General features: G+C 40.0%; 1 protein-coding gene across 3 annotated transcripts in view; it reads left to right on the forward strand.

The window, feature by feature from the left end:
* Positions 1-25,036, forward strand: part of dock11 (dedicator of cytokinesis 11) — a 137,966-nt gene that overhangs the window by 84,763 nt on the left and 28,167 nt on the right. For all 3 annotated transcript variants that reach the window (XM_088649079.1, XM_088649076.1, XM_088649078.1), the window contains 8 exons: positions 336-451; positions 6,483-6,620; positions 8,481-8,663; positions 10,818-10,931; positions 12,822-13,037; positions 16,414-16,471; positions 20,054-20,160; positions 20,960-21,082. In XM_088649079.1, the coding sequence (XP_088505205.1) occupies positions 336-451; positions 6,483-6,620; positions 8,481-8,663; positions 10,818-10,931; positions 12,822-13,037; positions 16,414-16,471; positions 20,054-20,160; positions 20,960-21,082 (1,055 nt within the window). The remainder of the gene's footprint in view (positions 1-335; positions 452-6,482; positions 6,621-8,480; positions 8,664-10,817; positions 10,932-12,821; positions 13,038-16,413; positions 16,472-20,053; positions 20,161-20,959; positions 21,083-25,036) is intronic.

Genomic DNA, 25,036 nt, shown 5'->3' on the forward strand with positions numbered 1-25,036 from the left:
TTTGGTTTTAAATGGCCAATTCAGAAGCTTTTTGTAATGGAATAGTTATGTAGCAACGGAAGAGAATTTATAAACAGAATTAAGATCACTCGGTAGATGCCAGGATTCTTACACAGTATTCACAATATTCTGCATTGCTTTGTTCCTCGGTTATGTCTCGTGCTTTGTCGTTCATAAATGTTTAAAAAAAGAGTAGATAATGTAAGTGGTTCCATTTGATATGCTGGCATTCCGGTTCATTGTTTTCTCATTCCACCCCCCCATGCTGTGGCTGCAGTGGCATCTCTGAAGGGAGGTTTGCAGGGGTTATACTGTAACTATCTGCCTTCTCTAAGGTGTTGGAACATCTGACGCAGATCCCAGCCATCAGTCTTTGCTGGAAGGCAACATCGCCACAGAGGTGTGCCTCACAGTGTTGGATGTCATCTCCCTGTTCACTCAGAGCTTTAAGGTCAGTTGCACTGGTAACACTCTTTTATCTAACCATTTCTCAGAGCAATCCTACCATTGCTAACACATGCTAGTATAGATTATGAAAGATGTTGGCAAGTAACCCAGTTCCTGGGAGGCTGAAATGGGAAAGGAATTGTTGCTCTCTTTTATAGAAAAATAACAGTATTGCCAGTTTCTTTTTTATTTTATGCTCATCCGATTTGGTTCTCCTTCTGGTTCATCAAGTAGGTTTTCTGCTGCTGCCCCTACTGCTCACAGAGAGAATAGGTACACTGTGTGTGTGGTCTGCTTCAACTGCTCACTTTCATAAGAACTCAAAAAGTGTCGCAAAAGAGAAGGCTATGTTGCTCCTCTTGCTCATTTTATTGTTAGCAGCTTATTTTTTCCAGGGATCTCTGTCCATGGTTTCTGAATGATCCTGAGAAATTGGTGACAACATTGTTGGGTATTTGTTCCATAACCCCATGACTTTTTTTTATACAGAGGTTTTGTTGGTTTTAGGTTTATGTTCCAGAATCCCTGTTTCTCCTCAAGTCCTTATATCATCCTTTATCTTAACTTATCAAACAGTTGTGTCATGTCCCCTCACAGTCTCTGTGCAACATTAAGGATGTATTGCTTTAGTCAGCCTGGGCATGGTACTGTATTCCTTTAAGGCCGGGAATTAAATGTTTGAATCAGTCTGACATGCTGCATGAAATGCATTGTTTTACACTGGATATTGAGTTGGAGGAGAACCCTGACTCTCACTTTCATCACTGTGTAGCAAAGCTGCGGTTGGAAGTCTGGGTGAGTCATCAAGGGGCAGAGTCATTTTTATTCCAGAAAGCCAAATTCTTTGGATTCTCCCAGGAAAATCATGAAATTGGCTGCACCTGGTGACTTTAGCTCCCTTTATAAGCGGTTCCTGAGGCAGTAAAGGCTGTCTTTTCTACAGCCTTTCCACAAACCCTCAAGGTTATGAAGCAGTGAGCATAGCGGGTTAACATTGATAGCAGCCTCGTCATTTTCTGGGTTGGGACGCCGGTTAAGTAAGAAGATGGTTAATGAGCACACCTGGCCAACCGGAATTGATCAAGAGCGAGGTTATTGCCACTGCTATCTGGGAAGAGACGGTTACGAGTAATGGAAAGATAAGGATACGGTTCATGTGGAAACCCCTTGACCACGCAACCCAATAAAAGGGTGTTCTTCCTCATCAGGTGGCAGCAGTGGGATGTTCCCATTGGAGATTACGGTTTATGTGGAAACCCACTGGCCACACTACCCAATAAAAGGGGGCTCTTCCACACACTGCAAACCTGCATGTCTGATGTGTCCCAGGAGTGGTTGGTTTGTGACTAGCTGACAAATCTTTAGAGGCTAGATTCCACCCTGCATCAGTCTCCATTAGCTGTTACACCACGCTTCCGGAGGACTCGCCATTCCACCTCGCATTCCAGCACGGTTTCCAATTAGCCTTTTACCCCAGCCTATTTAATGCTGCTTCACACTCTCACCTGTGCTCAGTATTAGGTTTTTCTGGCTAGAGCTACCCCAGTCTTCCTGCGATTAGTTACATCTTGGTTTTTGGCTTCCTGACCCTGGTTTGGTCTCCGTCTACGTCTCCTGGTTTTGTTTTGATACTTTGACTATTGTTCTGGCTTAGACTCTCGACTTCCTCACAGCTTACGGTTCCGCTTCTGATTTTTTACTTTCGTATCCCTTCGGCTTTCGAACCTCGGACTGTTTAATCGACTACGCCTCTGGAGTTTGTCCTGATTATTCTGCATAGGGTCCTCATTAATATTCCCTAACATCAGCTACTGCATATCACTCTGCAATTGACATCCTGGCCTGGCCATTACCTGGATGGAAGGCCTCCTGGGAAAGCTTAGGTTGCTGCTGGAAGAGGTGTTAGTGGGGCCAGTAGGGGGTGCTCTTCCTGTGGTCTGTGTGGGTCATTATGCATCAGTATAGTGATGGGGACACCATACTGTAAAAAGACGCCGTACTTTAGGTGGGATGTAAAATCGAGGTTTTGACTCTCAGTGCTCATTAAAAATTCCATGGAATTTCTCTAAAAGAGTAGGGTTGTCCTGGTGTCCTGGCCAAATTTCCCCCTGGCCTTTACCAGTTATGGCCTCCTAATAATCCCCATCTATGAATTGGCTTCATCACTCTATTCTCCTCCATCCTCCCCACTGTTAGCTGGTGTGTGGTGAACATACTATGCAAACTATGGCTGCCGTCCCATCATCCACGTAGGTGGTGGACATTGGTTGTGGTGAAGGGGAGTCCTCATCCTCAAGTCCAAGTGTCTTATTATTTTTTTGGCAAATAATTTCTTCATTAATGAAATCAACTCCTCAAAAAGAATTAGATACAAAATACCCCACACCCAGTTACTGATAATAAAAATCACTTTTAATGGACACTAAACTCTGAGACATACAGAATTCTATACATAGAATCATAAGATAACTGAATACTGCATTTGAGCTTGGATTTCCAAATGCATATAAAATACTTCACATTGTACAAAATCTTGCTAATAGCTTAGAACCTGAGGGTTATCACATTTCAGCTGGCTCAGTCTCTTGGTTACTTCCAGCTGTGGTAGGGTTGCTATTTCAATTGTTTATTTTATAGAAGAAATATTGGTTTTCCAGTACATTAACATTAACAGGAAGCAGTGTTCAGTAGCAGAGGGTGGGTGTCAGGATGAAACCTGATCGCACTGCTGAAACGTTAAGGCTTGAGCATTGCTAAGTGATTTCTGCCACCAACAGGATTCCTTGTGCAGCAAAGTTAAGGGTACACCATTAAACAGAATGTTGTGCTGATCTAATAGGTCCAGTGAGATTTATGTACCTGCAATGAAGACCCTCAATATGGTTCAGCTATTTGTGTTAATGGGTAAAAAATACACTGTAGCTGTCTAATCCATATTTGTCATATTGATAATATTAACCCACACATTATATAATTGACTTGCCTCGATACATTCCACAAAATAGTAAACTTAAAAGTTAAAACATCTGTAGGAGTCACACAGAAGCTTAAGATCAATCTAGTTTCTTATTGCTCGTCTTTATTCCGTATATGCAGAATACTGTTTGTTGGATATGATGCAATGTTTTTGTTTTTCTGCAAGTCATTCTTCTAGAGCTTAAGAATGTTAAAGCTTTTGTTTTAAAGATCTCAAGTGGCCTTGCGGTCTTTTGATAGGTTGAGTTTTAAGTTTGTACTGGCAAAAAATACACAAAAATTGAAGTTTAAGCACTGCTTTTTGCACTTGCACATACAGTAGTGTCATATTATTTCCTCTTCACAAATATCCAAAATCAAAAAGTATCTGAAGTCAATCAGGTAGGTCCATCTGTCATAATGAGGACTATTTTTTCAATGAGTGAGCTTCTTTAAGAAAACATGGTAATGTAGATTCATAATAATGCTACAGTACATCATAGATAAAATGAATACTGTATGTAGAATAGAAGACAACTCTACACATATATCTACAGCAACTATTTACATAGTACAATAAGTGATATATCACAACTAATGTTACAATATAACCTCCTAAGAAAAATAAAAGCAAAATACAGTATGATTAATACCAAAGGTGAACAGTTAAATAAACAAAGATTAAGCAAAAAACGACCGTTATGAGAATAATGGTTCTAATCATGGAATCAAACATAAAGACACTCCTGTCAAAGGTATCAGACATGGTGCTGGTGAGACTATGGCCCAGGTGTTGTAATTCTGAGCCTGTCCATGCTGTCAGCTGACTGACCAGGAATCCTCAGGTGGAGGCACACAGTTAGCAGAGCACAGGGTAGGTTTGGAAATAGGCTGAGAGTGAATAGGAATAGGCCTGTGATTTTCTAGGGCCCTACGGGCTTATAGTGTGTGATGTACAGCTTCAGGCACTTTGGAGCTAAACACACCAAGATACCAAGATGATGTGTAGGGAAGTTGGAGGATCGTGTGTGCCTGCTGTCATCATTGTTAAAAGAAATATTAATAACTTGTATCTATAAAGCCCCTTTCCATAAAAATAGACAGAAAATCGCAATCAAAAGTAAAAAAAAATAATAAACAAGAACATATGGGTGCACACACATAGAATGTAGGGTAATCAGACATAGGCCCTTGTAAAACGTAGGGGTGGGAATCTCTAGGCACCTCACAATTTGGTTTGATTTCGATTCAGGGTGCCACAATGCGATTATAAATCAATTCTCGATGCATCTCGATTTTTTTTCTGTGTGACTGGAGTACGCGAGACGCAAGCTGCCATTCATCGGGGATGTAGTGTGCAGTAATAGTGATATAGGATTCTGTTGCAACGGACGTCCACGCATCACAGGTTATTGCCACCGTATTTGCTTTCTTCAATGATTCCAAAACTTGAGTTTTAGTGTCATTGTAGAGTGCTGCTATTGCTGTTTCACTAAAGTGATGCAGAGACGGTATGTTGTACCTCGGCTCCAGTGTTTGCAACATCAAGCGAAACCCGTTGTTTTCAACAACAGCGTAGGGGCGCAAATCTTTTGCGATAAAACTTACTCTAGACCTGGTGATTCGCTTCGCCCTTTCCGAACTATGTGGAAGCTTTGACACTTGCTGAAGGGTTCTCTGTTCGGCAGCAACAGGAACAAGCTGTTTTTCCTCCAACTCCGGATGGAAACGTGAAATGTGATTTCGCATGTTCCCGAAATGGTCTTATCTTGGTTATCTTGGTATGACACAGCTTGCACACTGCAGCGCTCTTATCCAGTTCATTTTTACCTTTTACTTAATAAAATCCAAAATGTGCCCATAGGGTGGCTTTCCAAGCGGAGGGTGCAGGCCGGAGTTTGTCCATCTTCACAAACCGGGTAGCTTAGCTTAGCTTAGTTGAAATGTAAGCATGGCGCACCTATACGTCTTCACGTTTCACCACGCAATTTGCTTAGTCTTAAGCCCAAAAAACTAAACCATTATTATTTGCTCTGTTTGTCCTTGACTTTACGTTATTATTAAAAAAAATAAAACGCATATTAAAAAAAATAAAAGATCGATTAGGGAGTTTTGTGCATCGATTCAGAATCATACGAGAGAATCATGATGCATGTAAGAATTGTTTTTTCCCACCCCTATTAAAAAGGTGAGTTTTGAGTTTGAATTTGAAGAGAGTGAAATAATTTGTCTCGGGTAGAGTCTGAGAAAGGGCATTCCATAACAAAGGAGCAGCAATAGAAAAGGCACGGACTCTGAAAGTACAGATTTAGTCCGGGATACAGTGAGCAGAGGATGAGCCCCAACTGAACAAAGCCTACGGGAAGGAGTGTGAACATGGAGTTCAGAGATGTATGATGGAGCCAGATTATCTGCAGCCTTAAAAGTCATTGACAAGATCTTGCAATCAGTGAAGAGACATACTGTATACTAACGTATTGTGACATGCTGCCAAGGACTGGGGTAAGTTAGCAGTCTAGATACAGAGTACCATGTAAAGAAACAGTTGGTAACGTATCGTAAAAAAAAAAACAAGAAACACAAACTGGGTGAATGCGGATGTAAAAGAGCTTGGTGACACTGAGCCCATTACAGACAGCGACATCAGTTTGTTGGAACCGAGATGACGTTGATTCTTTTGCAGTGGGAGACCTCTGCACTTGGCAATACTTACTGTAAGTCAGAGTTTCCCATGAGCATTCTTGACTCTACTAAGCACGCTTTTGTTCCCCTGTTCCCGCAGGACTTCTCAAAAAGGATTGTTATGCGTTGTGAGCTGCTTGATGTTCTGTATTGCTATAGCTAAGTCCTCCATGACTCAAGTTTTTCTTCCCCAATTTTGTTTTTCTGCCGGGCAGAGCCCTGAGAATGGACAATATGAGTCTATCACAGCATTGCCACACCGGAATATTTGGTAGTCAAATGTTGTGCAAAATCTTTAATATTTATTTTATTCTTTTTATCCTCGATTGCATACTGTACCTCGTGAAGAGTACTGTCAGCCATTGCGAAGTCTTGATTACATTTTTGCTCTCTGTCAGACCCAGCTCCTAGACAGCGATGGCCACAACGCACTAATGAAGAAAGTATTCGATATCTACTTGGCTTTTCTCAAGACGGGTCAGTCTGAGGCTGCCCTCAAACACGTCTTTGCTTCCCTCAGAGCCTTTATCAACAAGGTAAGAAAAGAAGGCACTGGGCTGATGTGCCCCGAACAGCAAGATTTTTTTTTAAATGACTTTTATTCACCAAATTTGTTGAGCAAAGATATGTTGCACAAAAATTACATTCAATAAACGTTTTATATTATACAGGGAATAACATTATTTACAAAGAAAGAGCAAACATTTATAACATTTTATGACATTCACAAAATACATTTAAAAGCCAGCAGCTATGTCACCCTTCAGCTCACAAGTGGCAACCCACTTTAAGCAGGTGTGAGCCTGGCTAGTACCCAGATGGGAGACAGAGGTCCTGACTCCCTGTGGTCATTTAACATCCCAGGGTGTTTCTCGAAAAGTGTAGGGTTTGTTACCCCTGTGTCCTGGCCAAATTTCCCATTTATTTACCAATCATGGCCTCCTAATAATCCCCATCTATGAATTGGATTCATCACTCTGCTCTCTTCCCCACTGATTGTTGGTGTGTGGGGAGTGTACTGTCACACTGTGCCTGCCGTCGCACTGTCCAGGTGGGTGCTGTGCATTGGTGGTGGTGGAGGTCCCCATTACCTGTAAAGCGCTTTGAGTGCAGTGTCCAGAAAACCACTATATAACAAATAGTTATTAATTATAACATTCAGTATTATGTTACATTCATATACTGTACATTAACAAGATTAACAATTCACAATTACAACTAAATTTACAAATGAATTTTCAAAAACAAGTCTGAACTGGTTGAATGCTGTATAGATTTTTCTGCATTTCACTCATACAGTATGCCAAATAAGCTTGTCTCATTTCCACCAACTGTTCTAGACACCCTTTATCTTGTCATTGTTATTTTGTCCTGGGGGGAATTTTAGTGCATGTTTCCAACAGCAACAGTTTATGCAAAAACCCAAGCAAAAATGATCATTTTAGCCCCGTTCATTTACAGACTAAAGACAATGGTCTTTGTAGGTCTCTGACAAACTTGACAGGCAAGAAGAATCAATACATTCATATTTATTATATTTATCAAATACATCTTGTTTTATTTCTCTAAGCAAAGAAGGTGACTCATAAATCATCTGTAAATTATGATTCCTCTTTTGTAATACAGTTCCAGATAAGAGACAGTTGTCTGAGTATGGTGGCAGATTAATTGCCCCTCCTTTGGCAGAAATGCTGTACAGTCAGGGAGAGTGCATGTGTTTCACATATTAAGTTAGTCTCTCAACTAAGTATTGTAAAGTTTGGGAAAGAAAATATTCAGCAGTCTGGAGATAATATTGGTGGCCATGCAGATCCCGGAATGGGTTATTTTTTTCCAATTCTGAACATCTGTCTCTTCTTTAAATATTTGCTTTTGACAATAATAAAGATGTTCACTTCCAGCATGTGATGGCAAATAAATTTGTCTCCCTCTTTTTTCAATTAACTTTTGGAAAGAGTAGTCTGTTCAAACTTATACATTAGGTAACATTTAGCAACACCTGCATGCAAGTTTGCAAAAGGTGCATTTTAATACCTTCAAGTCAAAGTAACATTCTGGGAAACCAAAATGTTAAATACACTAGTGCCGTAATCTGATATGCCAAGCAACAGACACCCTCCTACACTGCGCAGCTATCACACATAGACATCAATATCTCTTTGTGTATTTTAAAGGAGGAGACATTTATCTGTTTAGTGCAGAGCAGATAATAATCAAGGATTACAGCAAAAAGAAGAAATAATGTTGTTTTCTCCCTCAGCCTGTCTGAATGTGATTTCTCCATTTTAAATCTTGTTTATTCTCTACTGTATTGATTTCTTATCTTTGTGGGGACGAAAGTAGAATATGGGGTGAAGTGAGTGAAATGGCTTGAGTGCTCTCTGTGTCGCCCTCAGTTTCCCTCTGCAGTGTTCAAGGGAAGGGTGAACCTGTGTGCGGCCTTCTGCTATGAGGTGCTCAAGTGCTGTACATCGAAGCTCAGCTCCACTCGGAGTGAGGCTGCCTCTTTGCTGTATTTCCTCATGAGGAACAACTTTGAGTACACCAAAAGGAAAACCTTCCTTCGGACACACTTGCAGGTAAGCACAGGGTTTCCAGTGAAGAAACTCCCCCTTCCAACAAAAAACAATGAAATTATGTTCATGAGAGGTGAACCTAAAATGATCAACTTTCACCTCTGTAGGCAATTCAAATATCACTGATTTGTCTGTCATTTTACAGGGATTTTTGGATTTCTTCTCCAAAAAAACATCTGATGCCAAGATTATCCTTAAACTTCTTATTTCTCTCAATGATAGACTTAATTTCTTTTCAGAACCTTTCTTTTACAGATTCCAGCTCTTCACATCTCTCCACCAGTTATCCTTTCTCAGCTTTGTGCTCATTTTTAACTACTTTGTCAATTGTTTTCCTGTGCTCTATATCCCTGCTACCTTCCTCTCTCTTCTTCATAGCTAAGGAAGGCTAAGCAGCTGAAATCTTGTTTCTTGCATTTACTTGTCAGCGTGGAATTGATCTTTACTTGTTCCTTAACAGCCTACGCACATTCATACAGTTCCCCAGTCGTCATCTTTAAGTACTCTTTGTTCTCAGAAGGCTTATGATAATGTTTCTCATAAAAGATTTATTTCCATTTACACAGATTAGGTATTAAAGGGATGTAAATAGAAATCAGTGTGCACAGATAATGGGTGAATGCTCAAACTGTGCTGATGTCAAAGTGGGGTACCACAGGGAACTGTACTAGGACCATTGTCCTCCTAATTGGAGACACTCTTCTGGAATTTCCTATTCAGTGTCCCAGTACAGAGACTGGGAACTGGCAACCTTTGGATAAGAAATTAAATCCAGTTTAAAAAATATGCAGAAATGAAATTCAAAATGATAGACAAGTAGACAAGTGGGGGGTTTTGCATGCCGGTAGCAAAAAACTATGAATATCAAATGCAAAACGAGTATGTGAAATGCAAAATGAGAGTACATATGAAATAGACTTTCATTCTGTGTTCATAGTTACGTTTTTTACATTTTGTGGGCAATGACATTGCTGATATTGAATGTCTTTTATGCACACGAGTTCAGTTTGAGCAGTCACAATTGGATTTAAAAAAATTAACAAAAAGTCCTATGTGTTCAATTTCAAAGGAGTTACATTGTATCCAGTGCAGAGCTGTGTCTTCTCAGCTCAAAGGGTTGTGGGTGTAGAACAAACTACCATGTCAAGAAATTTCAGAAATGGCTGGATGAGATCCTTGGATTAATTAGCTGCTAACTACCGAACAGGCTAGATGGGCCAAATGGCCTCTGATCGCTTGTAACCTTTCTGATGTTCTTACGATTTCATGGCTGGCATCTGTGCAGTCCTCACCACAGCTGCGATCTGTCTGATATCCTTACCATGGCTGTGGTGTGTATGACACCTTGGCAGCCATGGTCTAACTGTAGTCTGTGCCACATTGCCCATTGTCTGTCCATGCCAATGTCTGTCTTCAAACTTAATTGCACTAGTGCTTTAGATGCAGCACCATTTAAAGATGTGAGATATGAATAGAGCAATGGCAAGCCCATTACTTATACAGCTGAACCAACACATACATTTGGAGATAACTATTAGTATTAAGAGGTTGAAATGCTGCTTGGTGAAAAAGGCCCATTATCTGTCTGGGTTGCAGTTATATTATTTATTTATGAATTCCTTTGCTTCTGTGTTTGCTTGAATTTGGGAATGTCCGTTAATCTACCCTGATATGTAACACGGGTTCGCTTCACAGTCGTGTTTCATTTAATGTATTTATCACTTTTGTGTATACAGGAAGGTCAGGCATAAACATTCTAACGAGAATGACAGATACTAGATCAGCACAGCCAATAGGCTGTTTTCCAGCAACTCTCCTAACTCTTATACCATGGCCTTGGAGTCTGTTCTGTTAAACTGAGTTTTTCAGTGGGACTTACAGCACTTGTTTACATTGTGTTGTTGTAGTTAAACAATAATATGTTGTAGTATAACAGTACTCCCAGGCTTGAGAAAGGTACAATAAGAAATGCAGGGAAAGAAAGAGGGAGTTAATGCTTTTTTTGTTTTCTACCAGAGTGTTGTATTTTCTAATAAATGCTGCCAACAAAAAGCACAATAGGTCTCATGCTAGACCAGTCACCATCACTTGCTGACATCTGTATATGGCACTTTGGGGTTGCATGTTTATTTTGGTATCTTGTGTCTGCATTTCCAGATCATCATTGCTGTCAGCCAACTCATTGCAGATGTGGCTCTCACAGGGGGATCTCACTTCCAGGAGTCCCTCTCCATCATCAACAACTTTGCCAACAGTGACAAGGCCATGAAGGTACAGACTTCTTTTTCACAGTTTTTTTAATGTAATATGTTGAGGCCCTAGCTTCAATTCTGAACCTGGGGTCCTATCTGTGTGGATGAATGCTCTCCTTGTATTCGTGTGGGTTTCCTCCGGGTGCTTCAGTTTCCTCCCACAGTCCATAAACATCCTGGTAGGTTAATTGGGATTCTGCGATAACTGGGCCTGGTGTCAGTGTATGGACTGGCGTCCCATCCAGGGTGTATCCTACCATGCATCTGTTGGTAGCCGAGATAGGGTATGGCACCCCAGAGATCCCTTATTGGGGAAAAAACATTTAGAAAATGGCTGGCTAGATGGATGATAGCAATAAACACACAGCAGGGACGTAGTGGTTGAATGTGTTGCCCTAGGGTACAGTTATAAGTAGCACAAGCTAGGTTTAAAAATCAAGCCCTTAGGCAAACAGACGCCAACATGCAAACACACACACAATGGCCAGTTTTCCCAGAAGCCAATTAACCGATCAGTATGTCTGTGGACAGGGGCAGGAAACTAAATCACCCGGAGGAAACCCATGTGAGCACAGGGAGAACATAGCGTTTCACATTCTACAGTGAATTACTGTCCCAGGGCATTGTCATCATCATCACTTTTGTGACCCATGGACATGGTGTTGGAATTAGTGTCACTCTTATATCTGTGTCATGCAGCAACCTGGCAGTGCATTCCCTCACTCATTGAGGTCTCCAATGCACCTTAAAGCCCAGTTCCCAAACTGCTAGATTTTCATTTGTTTCAGCCATAGGTGGAAACGCCAAGCCTGGATCTTCAATGATGACAGCAAGGTCCATGTGCTTCTGTACATGTGGACAAACTAACACCAGGGCATCCAAAACTTTATGTAGGATGTGGCATAAATACAGTATCTTCACTACCTGTTGGGCACTCTTGTTAAATTGTTCACAAATTCATTTTTCTTGATTTACCCTTTCATGTAGGGCAGGTTAAGAATCCCTAAACCGGAATGAATTTTTAATTACATCACATTATGTTAATAAAAACCAGACAGCACAGTAATGCAGTTGTTAGCGTTGTGGCCTCGTAGCGCTGGGACCCTGGGTTCAAACCTCATATGCTGCATGTTCTCACTGTTTTCATGTAAGTTTCCTCCAGGTGCTCTGGTTTACTCCCACAGTCAGAAAACATACTGGTTCAATAGGTCAATTGGCTTCTGGGGAAATTGGCCATGGTGTGTGTGTGTGTCTGCCCTACGATGGGCTGGCATCCCGTCTGGGGTGTACCCTGCCTTGTACCCCATATACTCTTTGGCTCGCCACCAACTGTGAATTGGAAGAAGTGACTAGAAAATGGATGAATGTTCTTAAAAACCTACAATTACACAAGTATTTTTAAAAAGCGTGCAAGTAGAGATTGCTGGCTACATGTGATTTTTTAGGGGGGTAGTAGACAAATGGTTAATATGAGGCTGGATGGGTTCCATCATGCGTTTTTTTACACTCTTTTGTTCTTTCCCTCTGGTCAAACTTAAGCCATGCACAGCAGATGCTGAGCAGCTGCTAAGAGTCAAAACACTTAACATGTATCCAATCTTCATGAGCACTACACCACTACATTGTTTCAGAGAATCAATCTGGTGATGCCTGATTCATCAGTCTGGGGGTATTGTAACACACCCAAGGAAAAATATCCTAAAGAGTACTTTCATGTGAGGACCCAAATGTCAGAATCTGAACATGTTTAGAATGTTATCCTTGGACATGCACACACAGGACTCCATCTATAGAAGAATGATCCCCCTTCCCCCGGTCTCTTACAATACGTCTACAGACAGGCCTTTTGTTCACAATCCTTTGCTCAGTTGCAGTATTACAGTACTTTCCTGTGGCTGTGTCTCCACAGATGACTGTGTTCCCTTCCGAAGTGAAGGACCTGACAAAGAAAATCCGCACTGTGCTGATGGCCACAGCTCAGATGAAGGAGCATGAGAAGGACCCAGAGATGCTGGTCGACCTGCAGTATAGCCTGGCCAAGTCCTACGCCAGCACCCCTGAGCTCAGGAAAACCTGGCTGGAGAGCATGGCCAAAGTGCATGTGAAGAATGGAGACTTCTCTGAGGTAGCTGCCATGGTGCAATGTTTGCACTGCTGTGTAAATGCATTAGGTTGTGGGATGCAATCTTTATTTCCTGATGTTGCTTTTGCATGAGCTGTTGCGGGTCAGTAGGATCTCGGAAAGATAAACTGATGAATGCATTCCACAGTCCTCTGAATTTGTTTTAACATTATTTGACAGATGACACATGACAGTATGACCTTACAAACCGGTTCATCTACAGGTACATGACACAGAAAACTAAATAAAAACAAGGTTGAAGGCAGTGCTGTGTTAAAACTGTTGGTGACAGTTGTGAAGCTCTGGGTCAAGGTTATGCGGGCTTGGTATAGAAAAAGAAAAACACTACAGAAAATAAGGGTCTCATGCCCTATTTTATTAATAAGGGTGTCATTGCATTACATTTGTATTTGTACATTTGCACTTAGAACTAATTATTACTCTTTTCTGGTTTTTATAAGTTGATTTTTCTGACATATGAAATAAAACATTAAGAAACACTGTAAATCTAGCTGTCAGTGCATTAGTGTTCTACCAATATATTAACTTACGTATGTGGAAAGATGTCGTTAAATTATATTTTTGTAAAAAATCTAGAATTGCCAATTATTTTTGTTATGCCTTCCTTGTTTTGGAATAGCCTGATGTGTGTTTCTCACTTCTTGGCTCATGACTAAGGAACTTGTGGCTCATGACGTCACACGGGGGAGAAAGAGGAAGCATAAGTAGACTGCTCACACCACATTGCTTGTCTTAAAACGTCACAGAATTCAACGCCAATGGAGGAGAGGCGCGTCCCTTAATCGATTGCATACAAGCATGTAGGCAGCCACAGGTGGCGCTACTTTCAGTAAGAGTTGAGATAGTTCTGGTCCACTGTTAATACAATAGATAATCCGTTACACTGTAGTGCATTTCTGGACACTCCATTCAAAGCACTTTACAGGTAATGGGGACTCCCCTCCACCACCACCAATGTGCAGCCACTCCTGGATGATGCGACGGCAGCCATAGTACGCCAGTCTGCTCAATACACATCAGCTATCAGTGGGGAGGAGAGCAGAGTGATGAAGCCAGTTCATAGATGGGGATTATTAACAGGCCATGATTAGTAAAGGCCAGGGGGAAATTTGGCCAGGACACCAGGGTAACACACCTACTCTTTTCAAGAAACACCCTGGGATTTTAAATGACCACAGAGAGCCAGGACCTCGGTTTTATGTCTCATCTGAACGACGATGCCATTTTACAGTACAGTGTCCCTGTCACTACACTGGGACTTTAGAACCCACACAGACCACAGGGTGAGTGCCCCCCTAGTGCCCCCTTTAATACCTCTTCTTGCAGCAACCTTAGTTTTTCCCAGGTCTCTTATCCAGGTACTGACCAGGCTCACATCTACTGAGCTTCATGGGGTTGCCAGTTGTGAACTGCAGGGTGATATGGCCTCTGGCACCAGCTGTCAGCAGGAAGGAGAATAGAGTGATGAAGGCAGTTCAGCGATGGGGGATTATTACGAGGTCATGCTTGCAAAAGGCCAGGGTGAAAATTGGCCAGGACACTGGAGTTGATCACACCCTACCCTCTGCGGCACACAATCCATTGTATAGTGCCAGCGGGGGAATCATAGTCACAGTTGACTAGCGACATGACCTAGGCTTGAATCTGTGATCCCTGAATAATATAACCCAAGAAGCTGAGACATTCAAGAGTCCTAAAATCCTAAAATACATTTAAATTACAAATCAAAGTCAAGTTACGTCAAGCCCACATCATTTACTTTCTATATAGAAATCCAAGTGTGATCCTTTGAAATTATAAAAAAATACATTCCCACGCACTTTTATATTGCAACATATTTCAAATATGTACTTCTGCAATATATTTCGGAATCTTTTTCTTTTGTTTGGTGACGAGGACATGCAGTAGGTGTGTGAAGAGTAAAACTGATTTCAACTAAGACCCAAACATTGTGATAGTTGTGATAGTGTATCACAGCCATTGACTTTCTCTGCTATTCCTGTGAGTACTATCGTTCTCACGCTGGATGAGATTCACTGCTGGGCATTTCAAAAGACACCCTCTAAGATGTCATCTAGAGCCCTAAAGCAAGTCAGAGAAAACATGTTTCACAAGATCTTTCTGTGTTATCAAATAGGATGCAGCTATTGATGTAATGACAATTCTTTGAATGCAGGAAGGGAAGTTGCCGTTTTGTCATGAGATAGTTTGCACTGGTTAAGCAACAGGTGCCGATAATCAATCTACACATTATTTAATGTGTTTTGTTGTGAATAACAGGATAATTTAGAAGAACAACATTTTCTTATTTATTCTTAGTTTTTGCTTACCTTTCATTTTCCTTCTTTTTCGATTTCCTTATTGATGAGTTACTTTTTAAATCACAAAACACCATTAGGGCGTGAACCACAACAGATTGTTGCTTTTTCTAATTGTATCCATGTTTGATACATTCTTCCAAGCTCGCTAAACATTTAGAAAACATTAAAAATCAAGAAAGGTCCATTACTTTAGAAAACCAAGCAAAATGCATTACGAACAAATATTCTGCAAATGATTGTAACTACCATTATTTTAAACATTGATTAATTAAATTGAACTTTGTGTTTGCTAACTCATTTGCTGGGCTGTTTTTCTTGTATGCTTATTAGGATTTAAGTATGTTAAAATTGAACTCTTATGAACTCTTCGCTTTGCTAGTCACATTTGTGACAATTCCACAAATGTCTCAATTTGTTCTTCCCTCATTCCAAGAGCACTTCTGCTCTCACCCTTGTTATTCGCCTCTTGTTTCTTGTGATCCCTTTTAGAATTATCTCTGTCCAGCCCTGATCTATTCTTCAAGTGTCAAATCTCCTACCTGTTGCCATTTTAACTTCATCACTTTTCCAGTAAAGCCACAAACTCTGTCTGTTGTCTAATTCATTAGTCTGGCTATGCTTTTTAGGCAATTCTCAGGTTCTGAATCACTTGCAATCAGAATCAAATATAAGTAAATCTGAATACACATTAGAGGATTCCATTCAACCCATTTAGCTCATTTTGTTTTTAAGAGATAATGTCCAAGAATTTCACTCAGTAATGAAAGCTAGAGCACCCGCATTAAAATGGCTGAGTAGCTTGTTCCATACTCCCCCAACCCTGTGTAAAGCGTGTCTGGTTTGTGTCATATCGCAATGAGCCATTCCTAGTGTCAAAAGTAGTTTTTCTTTTAGTAGTTAAAGCTCCCAAATTCAACCCCCCCATCCCATCACTTATTTTCTTTCTCAAATCTTGTTTCATTGTTTCCGATGTTGCAAATACACAGGCATAACCCAAGCGTATTGTTGTGTAACCCTTGTTTCTTCTCTCTTTGCAGGCAGCAATGTGTTATGTCCATGTGGCAGCACTAGTGGCGGAGTACTTGCACCGCAAAAGTAAGGGTCTGGAATGTTTCTTCTTTTCTACATCAGGAAACATGTTTACCATTCCATTCCCATTGTAACTGCTTGTGAGAGTGAAGCACATTAGAAGAGAAGCAGCTGGAATGGTGTCTGAATACTATTTCTGCTACCTGTCAGATTGCAATGTTGGTTTGAAAGAGAATCTCCAAACCTACCTCTTGAAAAAAGCTGCTCCTTGAACATGTCTTTCTGTGAAAGGGCAATTCACTTGTTTTTCGACATAATGTGGAAGAAAACCTGAATTGTGATTTGTTTGATCAAATGTATTAAATGTGGTTCACAAATAATTCCCACTTCAAATTTCTACATTTATTTGGGGGGGAGAACTTTAGATATTGGCTCATTTTCTTACAGGAGAAACAAACCTACACACATCAACAACATTGTTTTTTGTTTCAGTCTGTTTTCATCTGTTTAGCTGCGCAAAACAAATGTTTCTAACCACAATACACTATAACAAGGAAAAATATGGCCACAAAAATGCAAGAAATATAGAGACTGGAAATGTTACACATTGAACCTGATTTGGATAATGCAAAGCAAAAACAAATCAAGAGGATATTTTTTAACATGGTCTTAATGTGACCTATTTTAAAGTTACAGTGTGGTGTGCTGACACCTCATTAAGATAATGTTTTCATAACATATTTAAGGAGAGTCATTTTCACAGTGTCTAAACAATACCTATAGTATTTGAGCTTGCTGACTTTAGGCACACCTGTGGAAGGGAGGTGTTGTTGATGTTTCTGAATTAATTTAAGTGTAAATATAAGTATGTTTAATTAAGTCAACAAGACCTTTCACAATAACAAGAGAGTTAACTAACTTCACCACTTACTAACACTACCTCCGGATGATTTGAAAAGATTGTGTAGTACTGTAATGCCATTGTTTGTCATGAGCCCGCAGAAATGCTCCACCTGGCCTTGGTGATATAGAGATGTTTGACCTTAATAAACTTAAGATTAGTTGTAAATGAGAACAGTCCATTTGACCCATCTAGCTTATTTGTTTTTGTAGCTCATTGATACAAGAAGTTTCTTGAAAGACGGCAGGGCATCGTTTCCAACAACATGACTGAATAACTCGTTCCAGACTCCTACAGCCCTCCATGTAAAAAAAAATGCACTTCTTGTACAAACATGGTCAACATTATGCACTACTATCAAATATTGTATAGGGTCATTCATACAAAATGATAATACCAGGCCAAACACTGCCAATTCCATGCCATCCCATCTCGCAGCCCTGGCCTAAGATCCACTGACCTCCATCTCTTCAGTTTCTTCTCCAGCTGATGGCAAAGTAGAGCAGGCAGTTAGTCTTTACACCATCTTGACAGGTATTAGCAGTATGCTGTATGCTAAGAGCTGGTGGGTGTCATAGTGAAAGATTCTGACACATTCCTAAACCCAGTGAACACTTTGCAGAAAAGTGATGTGTACTGCGGATAAATGCATTATCCTAGAAGTCCAGTCAGGAATGTTAGTTCTTTTTTTTTAAGGCATTTTTTGAAGGCATCTTGGGTGGTTTTTAAACTTCAGATTACAATCAGGCATATTTCTAATATACTGTAACAAAACATTGGCCTTTTGAAGTTAATTTTTTTTATAACTCAGAAACTATTAACAGTTATTGTGAGGGTATGTGACATGAGTATTTTAGGTGAAAAATTTTTAATCTCCTGTTTTTCTTACAATAAATATTTCTAATCCTAAATCCTATGACAATCTTTTTGTGATTTTAGGGTATATAGAAAACAGAGGAAAACACATCATTGTCAACTTTCTGTCTCTAATTGTCTAAGAGGATATACATTCTATATTTCACAATTTCAGAATATAATGTGCATTGATTGCAATTGTGCTATTAGTATTCAACATGTGGTTCCTAAATTTGATGTGTTCCCATGTGATGGATAGTTTACAGGTTTTAGTGAACTACTTAATGAAAAAATTAAAATACATGTTGAAAAGGGGCAAAAGTTATACTATTACACCACAGTGATCTTCCAAGATGTCAGCTTTTAATGATGAAAGGGTGTGGCTCATTTTATGGCAAGTCTGACTTCTTTTGTAGTACTGTAATTTTGATAGTTTAGGAATATTTTATGTTATTTTTTTTCTTTTTTCAAAGTCTAGCTGGAGAGGGGAAAACAGGAGAGGAGAAAATACATTTCTTAAATATACTTCTTTACAAACTCTGGCTATGTCCTTTGTCAAAGAAGTATTTAAACGTAACACTTGGTGTTTGCTTGTTGTAGAGCACAAACCATGCATTCTGAATCTTGTCAAGTCTCGATTTTTTTTTCCCTTATGAGAAATCTGTGACTCACTGTAGTTGTTTGTTTTCTCAATGGGATGCAAAAGTACGGATTTAGCTTGGGTTATTTATCAGTGGTATTTGTTTTTGCTCTGGAAACTTATCTTTACTGCCCCTGAAATATGGACTTTTGCTGCTTCTTAACCTAAGGATGACTTTTATTGTTGATGTTTTTTTATACTGAAGTTTTGAAATGATAGATCTGAAATAGCACTAGGTAGGATAGAAGACACAGGATACAGCAGTAAAAAATGTCATGGGTGGAATGCGGTAGCTACCAATTGCAAAAGTTATTGCATGACGAAGCACTCTTGCCATACTAAAACAAGTTTAATGGTGGGAACAGCTAACATTAAAAATACATACTGTAAATTGACCAATTGCTTATTCGTACCACATTTCTCTTTATATTGTTGTGAGAGTGGTGCTTCTGACATACAAATATCTTACCTGAAGCAATAAAACAATTGCATCCAAGATTGTTGTCACGATTGTAGTCCCTCCCTCTTAAGGGCACTCCGGCTCTTTCACTTCAAACTTGATTTTGTGCACCTGCCCCTGTTCCAGCCTCCTTCCAGTCCACCTTTAAAGCCAGACGCCCACTCTGTTCCGGGCTCTGCATTGGTTTCCGCACCAAGCGAGTTCGGGATCTGAGCGTTTTTTCTGGATTGTTTGCCTCAGCAACACCTCCCCCGAACACCAGCGCACTATGGACACACCCCCTGTTTACATTCCCGACTCCTGCATGCTTTTTTCCCCGTGTTTTCCTCACTCATCCCCGGATTGTGTCATACTGATATGGGCGGACACCAAAAAGTAATTGTTCATTTTATATCTTTCAAACCAATAATGTGCCAATTATATGGAAAAAGCCATTGAATGAACATTCAATGTTCAGACAGTACTGTATAAAATTCAACGTTTCTTCAGGCTCCATGGCCGAAACGTTGTTTTCTTTCTTCTCTTTTTAGAATGTAATAAACCTATTGTGGAAAAGTATCTTTTTCCCAGGTTTGGAAAAACCTCCCTACCACATGTGGGGTCTTTGGGTTCAAAGATCAAGTGGTGGGTTTCAGAGTTCCCACATGTACTGTACAGTATATTGCGACACTCGTATATCCGCTTGATGAGCGCCTTAGAGCTCCCCACATCCTATTCTAAATTGACATGAGCAAAATATTTGTTCTACTCCCAACTTTGTTTACTGAGCATTTCTCATGTTTTTTTTTTCAGAAACCTTTCCAAGTGGACTCTCTGCATTTAAAAAGATTACCTTGAATATTGATGAAGAATCTGCCATGAAGGAAGATGTTGGAATGCAAGATGTCTATTACTCTGAGGTACTGATAACAGTCCTGCTTCTTTTGTTTTACTGTGTCGAAATGAATGACTCTTTAGACCTCTGCCCCTCATATATTACTAAGCTGTTGGACTCTGTTGGTAATGGAAAGCTATTGGTAATAAATAAGATCTTATACAGTTTCTTGCATTAGGAATTTGTCTTTTCACATACCCCAGCTTGCTCTCCATGAGACACACAGGCACAGGGTCAGCCATTTATACGGCACCCCTGGAGCACGTTCCTCTGCTGGCCGCGGGATTTGAACTGGAAGCCTTCCAGCCACACGCACAGGTCATTAGGCACAGTGCCACCACTCCGCCCCGGTGGCAATAAATGTTCTTGGTAATAAACCATTAAATGTCAAACAGACATGAATCATCAGGCAGATGACTGATGGGATAGCATGGCATAGACTGGAAATATAAGATGGGCAGATAGCTGATTTTTTATATTGGTGTAGAAACGGCAAAGCTGTTTGTATTCACTCTTTCTATTCCCAATCTAATCTGATATTCTATTAGCTGAAATTCACATGGTTGAAGATGGTACTAAAACACAGTTTACTAAGCAACCCAGTGTTCTACCATTGTTCCTTTAGTTAAGTCTTACATTTATAATTACAATTTTATAATATGAGGCCATCACAAATGAATGAAGTTTGAAAGAGATTTTGTGCAATTTTACCCTGTGATCCTCACGTTTTGAGCAGATGACTCAGGGATGGGCATCTCCATTCGCCTGCCATGAGATGTCTTTCCAGTCTCTCATTTTAAAGTGGAATCGCCCTGTCGCTGCAGGAGATCCTGGTGGAGCTGCTGGAGCTCTGTGTGGATGGTCTGTGGAAAGCAGAGAGATACGAGTTAATAGCCGAAGTCTCCAAGTTCATCATTCCAGTTTATGAGAAGCGGCATGAGTTTGAGGTAATTTACTCTTCATTTTCATTTGGAAAGACATTTTTTTCATTCTATTTTTTTACATCCAGGTCAGAATAGCAGACTGTTACTCATGCGCTGGCACAGGAGAGATGAACATGGGGCAGATGTGTTTTGGAAGTGTTCAGTGTCGGGCTGTTCCCTTCTTCCCATAATACAATCCCACAGCACAGCTAAGGCATGATTTAGACTTGAGGATACAGCTCAGCACGTTCACAGCCCCCTGGCCTGAATTCAGGAGATGTTGATTTAAATTACAGAGGTTCTATAGTATACAATAAGGATGTTAATGGACACGGACAAGGGAGTGCTAGACACTGCAGCAGGTATAGTGGGTCAGCAGGCAACTATAAGATGACTAATTGATCAATAGTCTGTCTTCTGAAGTTACAGTATGACAGTTAAAAACACAAAACACAAGAGATCACAAGCTCCAGTTAATCTCACAATCTCCAAGGCAAATAATGTGAAGCAGACTAAAAAGGCACATATCCTGCTGTAGATTGATACCAGACTTTTTACAGTATCATGTTCTATTTGGGTATGAAAACACTCAAGCTTCTTTTTGAGCTGTGCCTTTGCAATCACACTTTTTTTAAAATGTTAGTGGCAATGAAAAGAAGCAGTGAACCTAAATGAAAGCATTAACGTTTTGAATGTATTTTACTTTATATGAGACCCTGTGACCAGAAACTACTCCTAAAGCAGATGCAGTGTATAAAGAACATTACCCTTAGCCTCTCCATCTGGTTGAGAATCCTGGCAAACTAGAGCCTAACCCAGCAGACACAGGGCATGGAGCAGAATGATGGAATGGATGTCAGTCCGTGTGTTTGGATGGTAGGAGCGTGTAGGGAAAACACACACAGATGCCGGTAGAACATGCAGTCTCCACACACAGTGACTCTTTCTAAACCTTATCGGAAGGACTGAACTCAAAGCAATACAGTGACTTGCTCAGGCAACACACAGTGAGTTAGTGGAAGAGCTGGAGCATTATTATTATTATTATTATTATTATTATTATTATTATTATTGCTTACACTTATATAGCACTTTTCCGGACACTCCACTTAAAGCTTTACAGATAATGGGGACTCTCCTCCACCACCACAATGTGCAGCATCCACCAGGATAATGCAACAGCAGCCATAGTGCGTCAGAACGCTCAAAATACATCAGCTATTAGTGAGGAGAACAGAGTAATGAAGTTAATTCATAGATGGGGGTTATTAGAAGGCCATGATCGGTAAGGGCCAATGGGAAATTTGTTCAGGACGCCGGGGTTACACTCCTACTCTTTTTGAGAAACACCCTGGGATTTTTAATGACCACAGAAAGTCAGAACCTCGGTTTTACGTCTCATCCGAAAGACAGCATCTGTTTACATTAAAGTGTCCCTGTCACTATACTGGGGCATTAGGACCCACATAGACCACAGGGTGAGCGTCACCTGCTGGCCCCACTTTCACCTCTTCTGGCAGAAACCTTAGTTTTTCCCAGGAGGTCTCCCATCCAGGTACTGAGCAGGCTCACACCTGCTTGGCTTCAGTGGGTTGCTAGCTGTGAGTTGCAGGGTGATATGCCTGCTGGCTATGTTATGGAAACAAGCACTTGTGTGCCCCTAAACCAGAAACACAATGAATCAGGCAATGATCTTATGCCAATTTCTTGCAATTATAATAAATGCAATTATTCTAATGTTGTGCCATGTTTAGAAGCATGGAAGTTTCTAGCAAACAATGTTCTGAGAATATTGAGAAGTATCAAAGTTTCTGATAGTCACTGAGTCCCATTGCTGGTACAGTGCAATCTGACACCTGGGCATGACCTGTGGGAAAGGTAGTGTTGCTCCGGTGACATTTGGAAATTTCCTTGTTAAGACCTTTATCAGTACCTGATACCATCAAGGCAAATTCACACTGGGCGTCACTCACAGCTGGCTCACAGAAGGGATTCTGTTCTTACTGAGAGCAAAAACACAAGCCAGTGGGCCGGATGTCGTTGTCGAGGGATTTGGGATTGTCACACAGCTAATAATAAAAACCAGGGAGGAGAGAAAAAAAAAAGCTTTTTAAACAGAACACAGTTAGAGTTGAGAAATGATATTAAACATTAACTGCTAAGAGATTAAAAATATACTCTGTTTAAATAATATTCCACAACAACTCCTATAATGTTAAATCAGAGTATATTTTAATAACGTTACACACTTACTGCAATACTGTTATGCCAGACTAGTTTTTAATTGTATTCCATAGTAACTGTTACATTATTAAACGTACTGTAAGCTCAACTTCTAACATGGAGCAGGTTCTGTGTTTCCTTGCTGATTTTAGTGCGTGAAATAATGTTTTAGTGAATAATTTGCTTGCACACATGTTATTGTTTATTCGGAGAAGCCTAAAAAGAGGATTGTCTTTACTGTAAGGACAGAAGGAGTCTAAAAAAAGAGTAAAGCTGGTGCAGAGTGGGTATGCTCACTGTGTGTTAGATAGGTAGATATTTCTATGCTTACATCTGCATGATCGAATAAGGATCGATTGAGCTGGCCTGTACAGGTGAAAGTCTTTTTTCTTCTCTCTGCCCTTGTTTTCATTTTTTTTGTAATGTAAATTAATATTGCCTGAAGGGAAATAACACAATCAGAAAAATAGTGAGCCAGAAATATGTAGATTAATAATGCTTGTTACACTGTATTTTACATTGTATTTTAGTGCATTCTTTCTGCTGAAAATGCCCCCAAATTCTACGTTATTAGTAAATACTTATATTTAGACAAGATTGAACTGAATTTCACCACTCTATTTCTAATTCAGTAGGGCTGTGGCAGGCTTAATTTCACTATAAGTACAGTGACTATCAAAGGTATTCACATTTTATTGTTGCAATATGGGATCATAATGTATTTAATTGTGATTTTGTGCCTTTGATTAACTAAAATATCCTTTATGATGTCAAATAAAATTCTAAAAATCCTCCTAAATTTATTATAAATATAATCCGTCCTGCAACATGAAATATAATCTCTTCTAAATGACGTTCTGTAAAACCAAGTTCATATGTGAATGTTAGTATTTTCAGTTTTTCCATGCGTTGCCTTTAAGGAAAAAGTCTGGGCTGCTTGCAGAATGACTCATACCAGTTTGTTCACTTATTTACATATCCGGTAAAGTACAACCTAAACCTTGCACCAAGTTGTGGTAGTATATGAATCTGGTCCTCACCAGTCTCTGCTGACAACGCTGTGATTTTACTGTAGATTCTTCTGATGCTTTGGTGGAAGCTACATTACACTCCCTTCAACAGGTGTGTGTTACACTAGCTGTCAGTGGGTCGATTCTGAGGCCAAGGAATTGTAAAATGTGGCATTGGACATTAACATACACGCACTGCTGTTGTTTAAAAGATCATATTCTTAAGTTCCCACTGCTAACCCTCATTTCACTCAAGACTGCGTTGAGTCAGAAAGCTTTTTATATCCATGACCGAATTAAAAGATAAAGCAGGTCATTTACTAATGTGTGTATATAGTAATTGTAATTTTAATGAGGGAGATACTATATATTAGTTTAGCTCAGTGAATGTTATTCTTTGGACTCTTGTTTGCATAAGCTGTGCTGACACTTTTTATCAATACTGTGCTGATCTCCACGGTCAGTAAACTGAGAAGGAGCCATTCAGCTAAGAACTAGGACGTTTCATATTAGGAGATTCTGTGTTATTTTGTGGATGACCCTGGCAAAACACATTGTGTCTGGTGCTTTTTTTTTTGTAAAAGCATGCCATTCCCTTTAGACACAATCACGTGGTATGTTTGCATTCATCATGAGTTCCGTTTCCATTCACACTTATCTGCCTTGCTTTAAATTGCTTTCAGGGTTTTATAATATTGTAACGGGTTTTGGTACGGGGTTGAAAAGCACATTTATTAACTTGAAC

This window comes from Lepisosteus platostomus, chromosome 10 (genome assembly GCF_059453375.1).
Source record: "Lepisosteus platostomus isolate fLepPlt1 chromosome 10, fLepPlt1.hap1, whole genome shotgun sequence".
NCBI classification, from domain to species: Eukaryota; Metazoa; Chordata; class Actinopteri; order Semionotiformes; family Lepisosteidae; genus Lepisosteus; species Lepisosteus platostomus.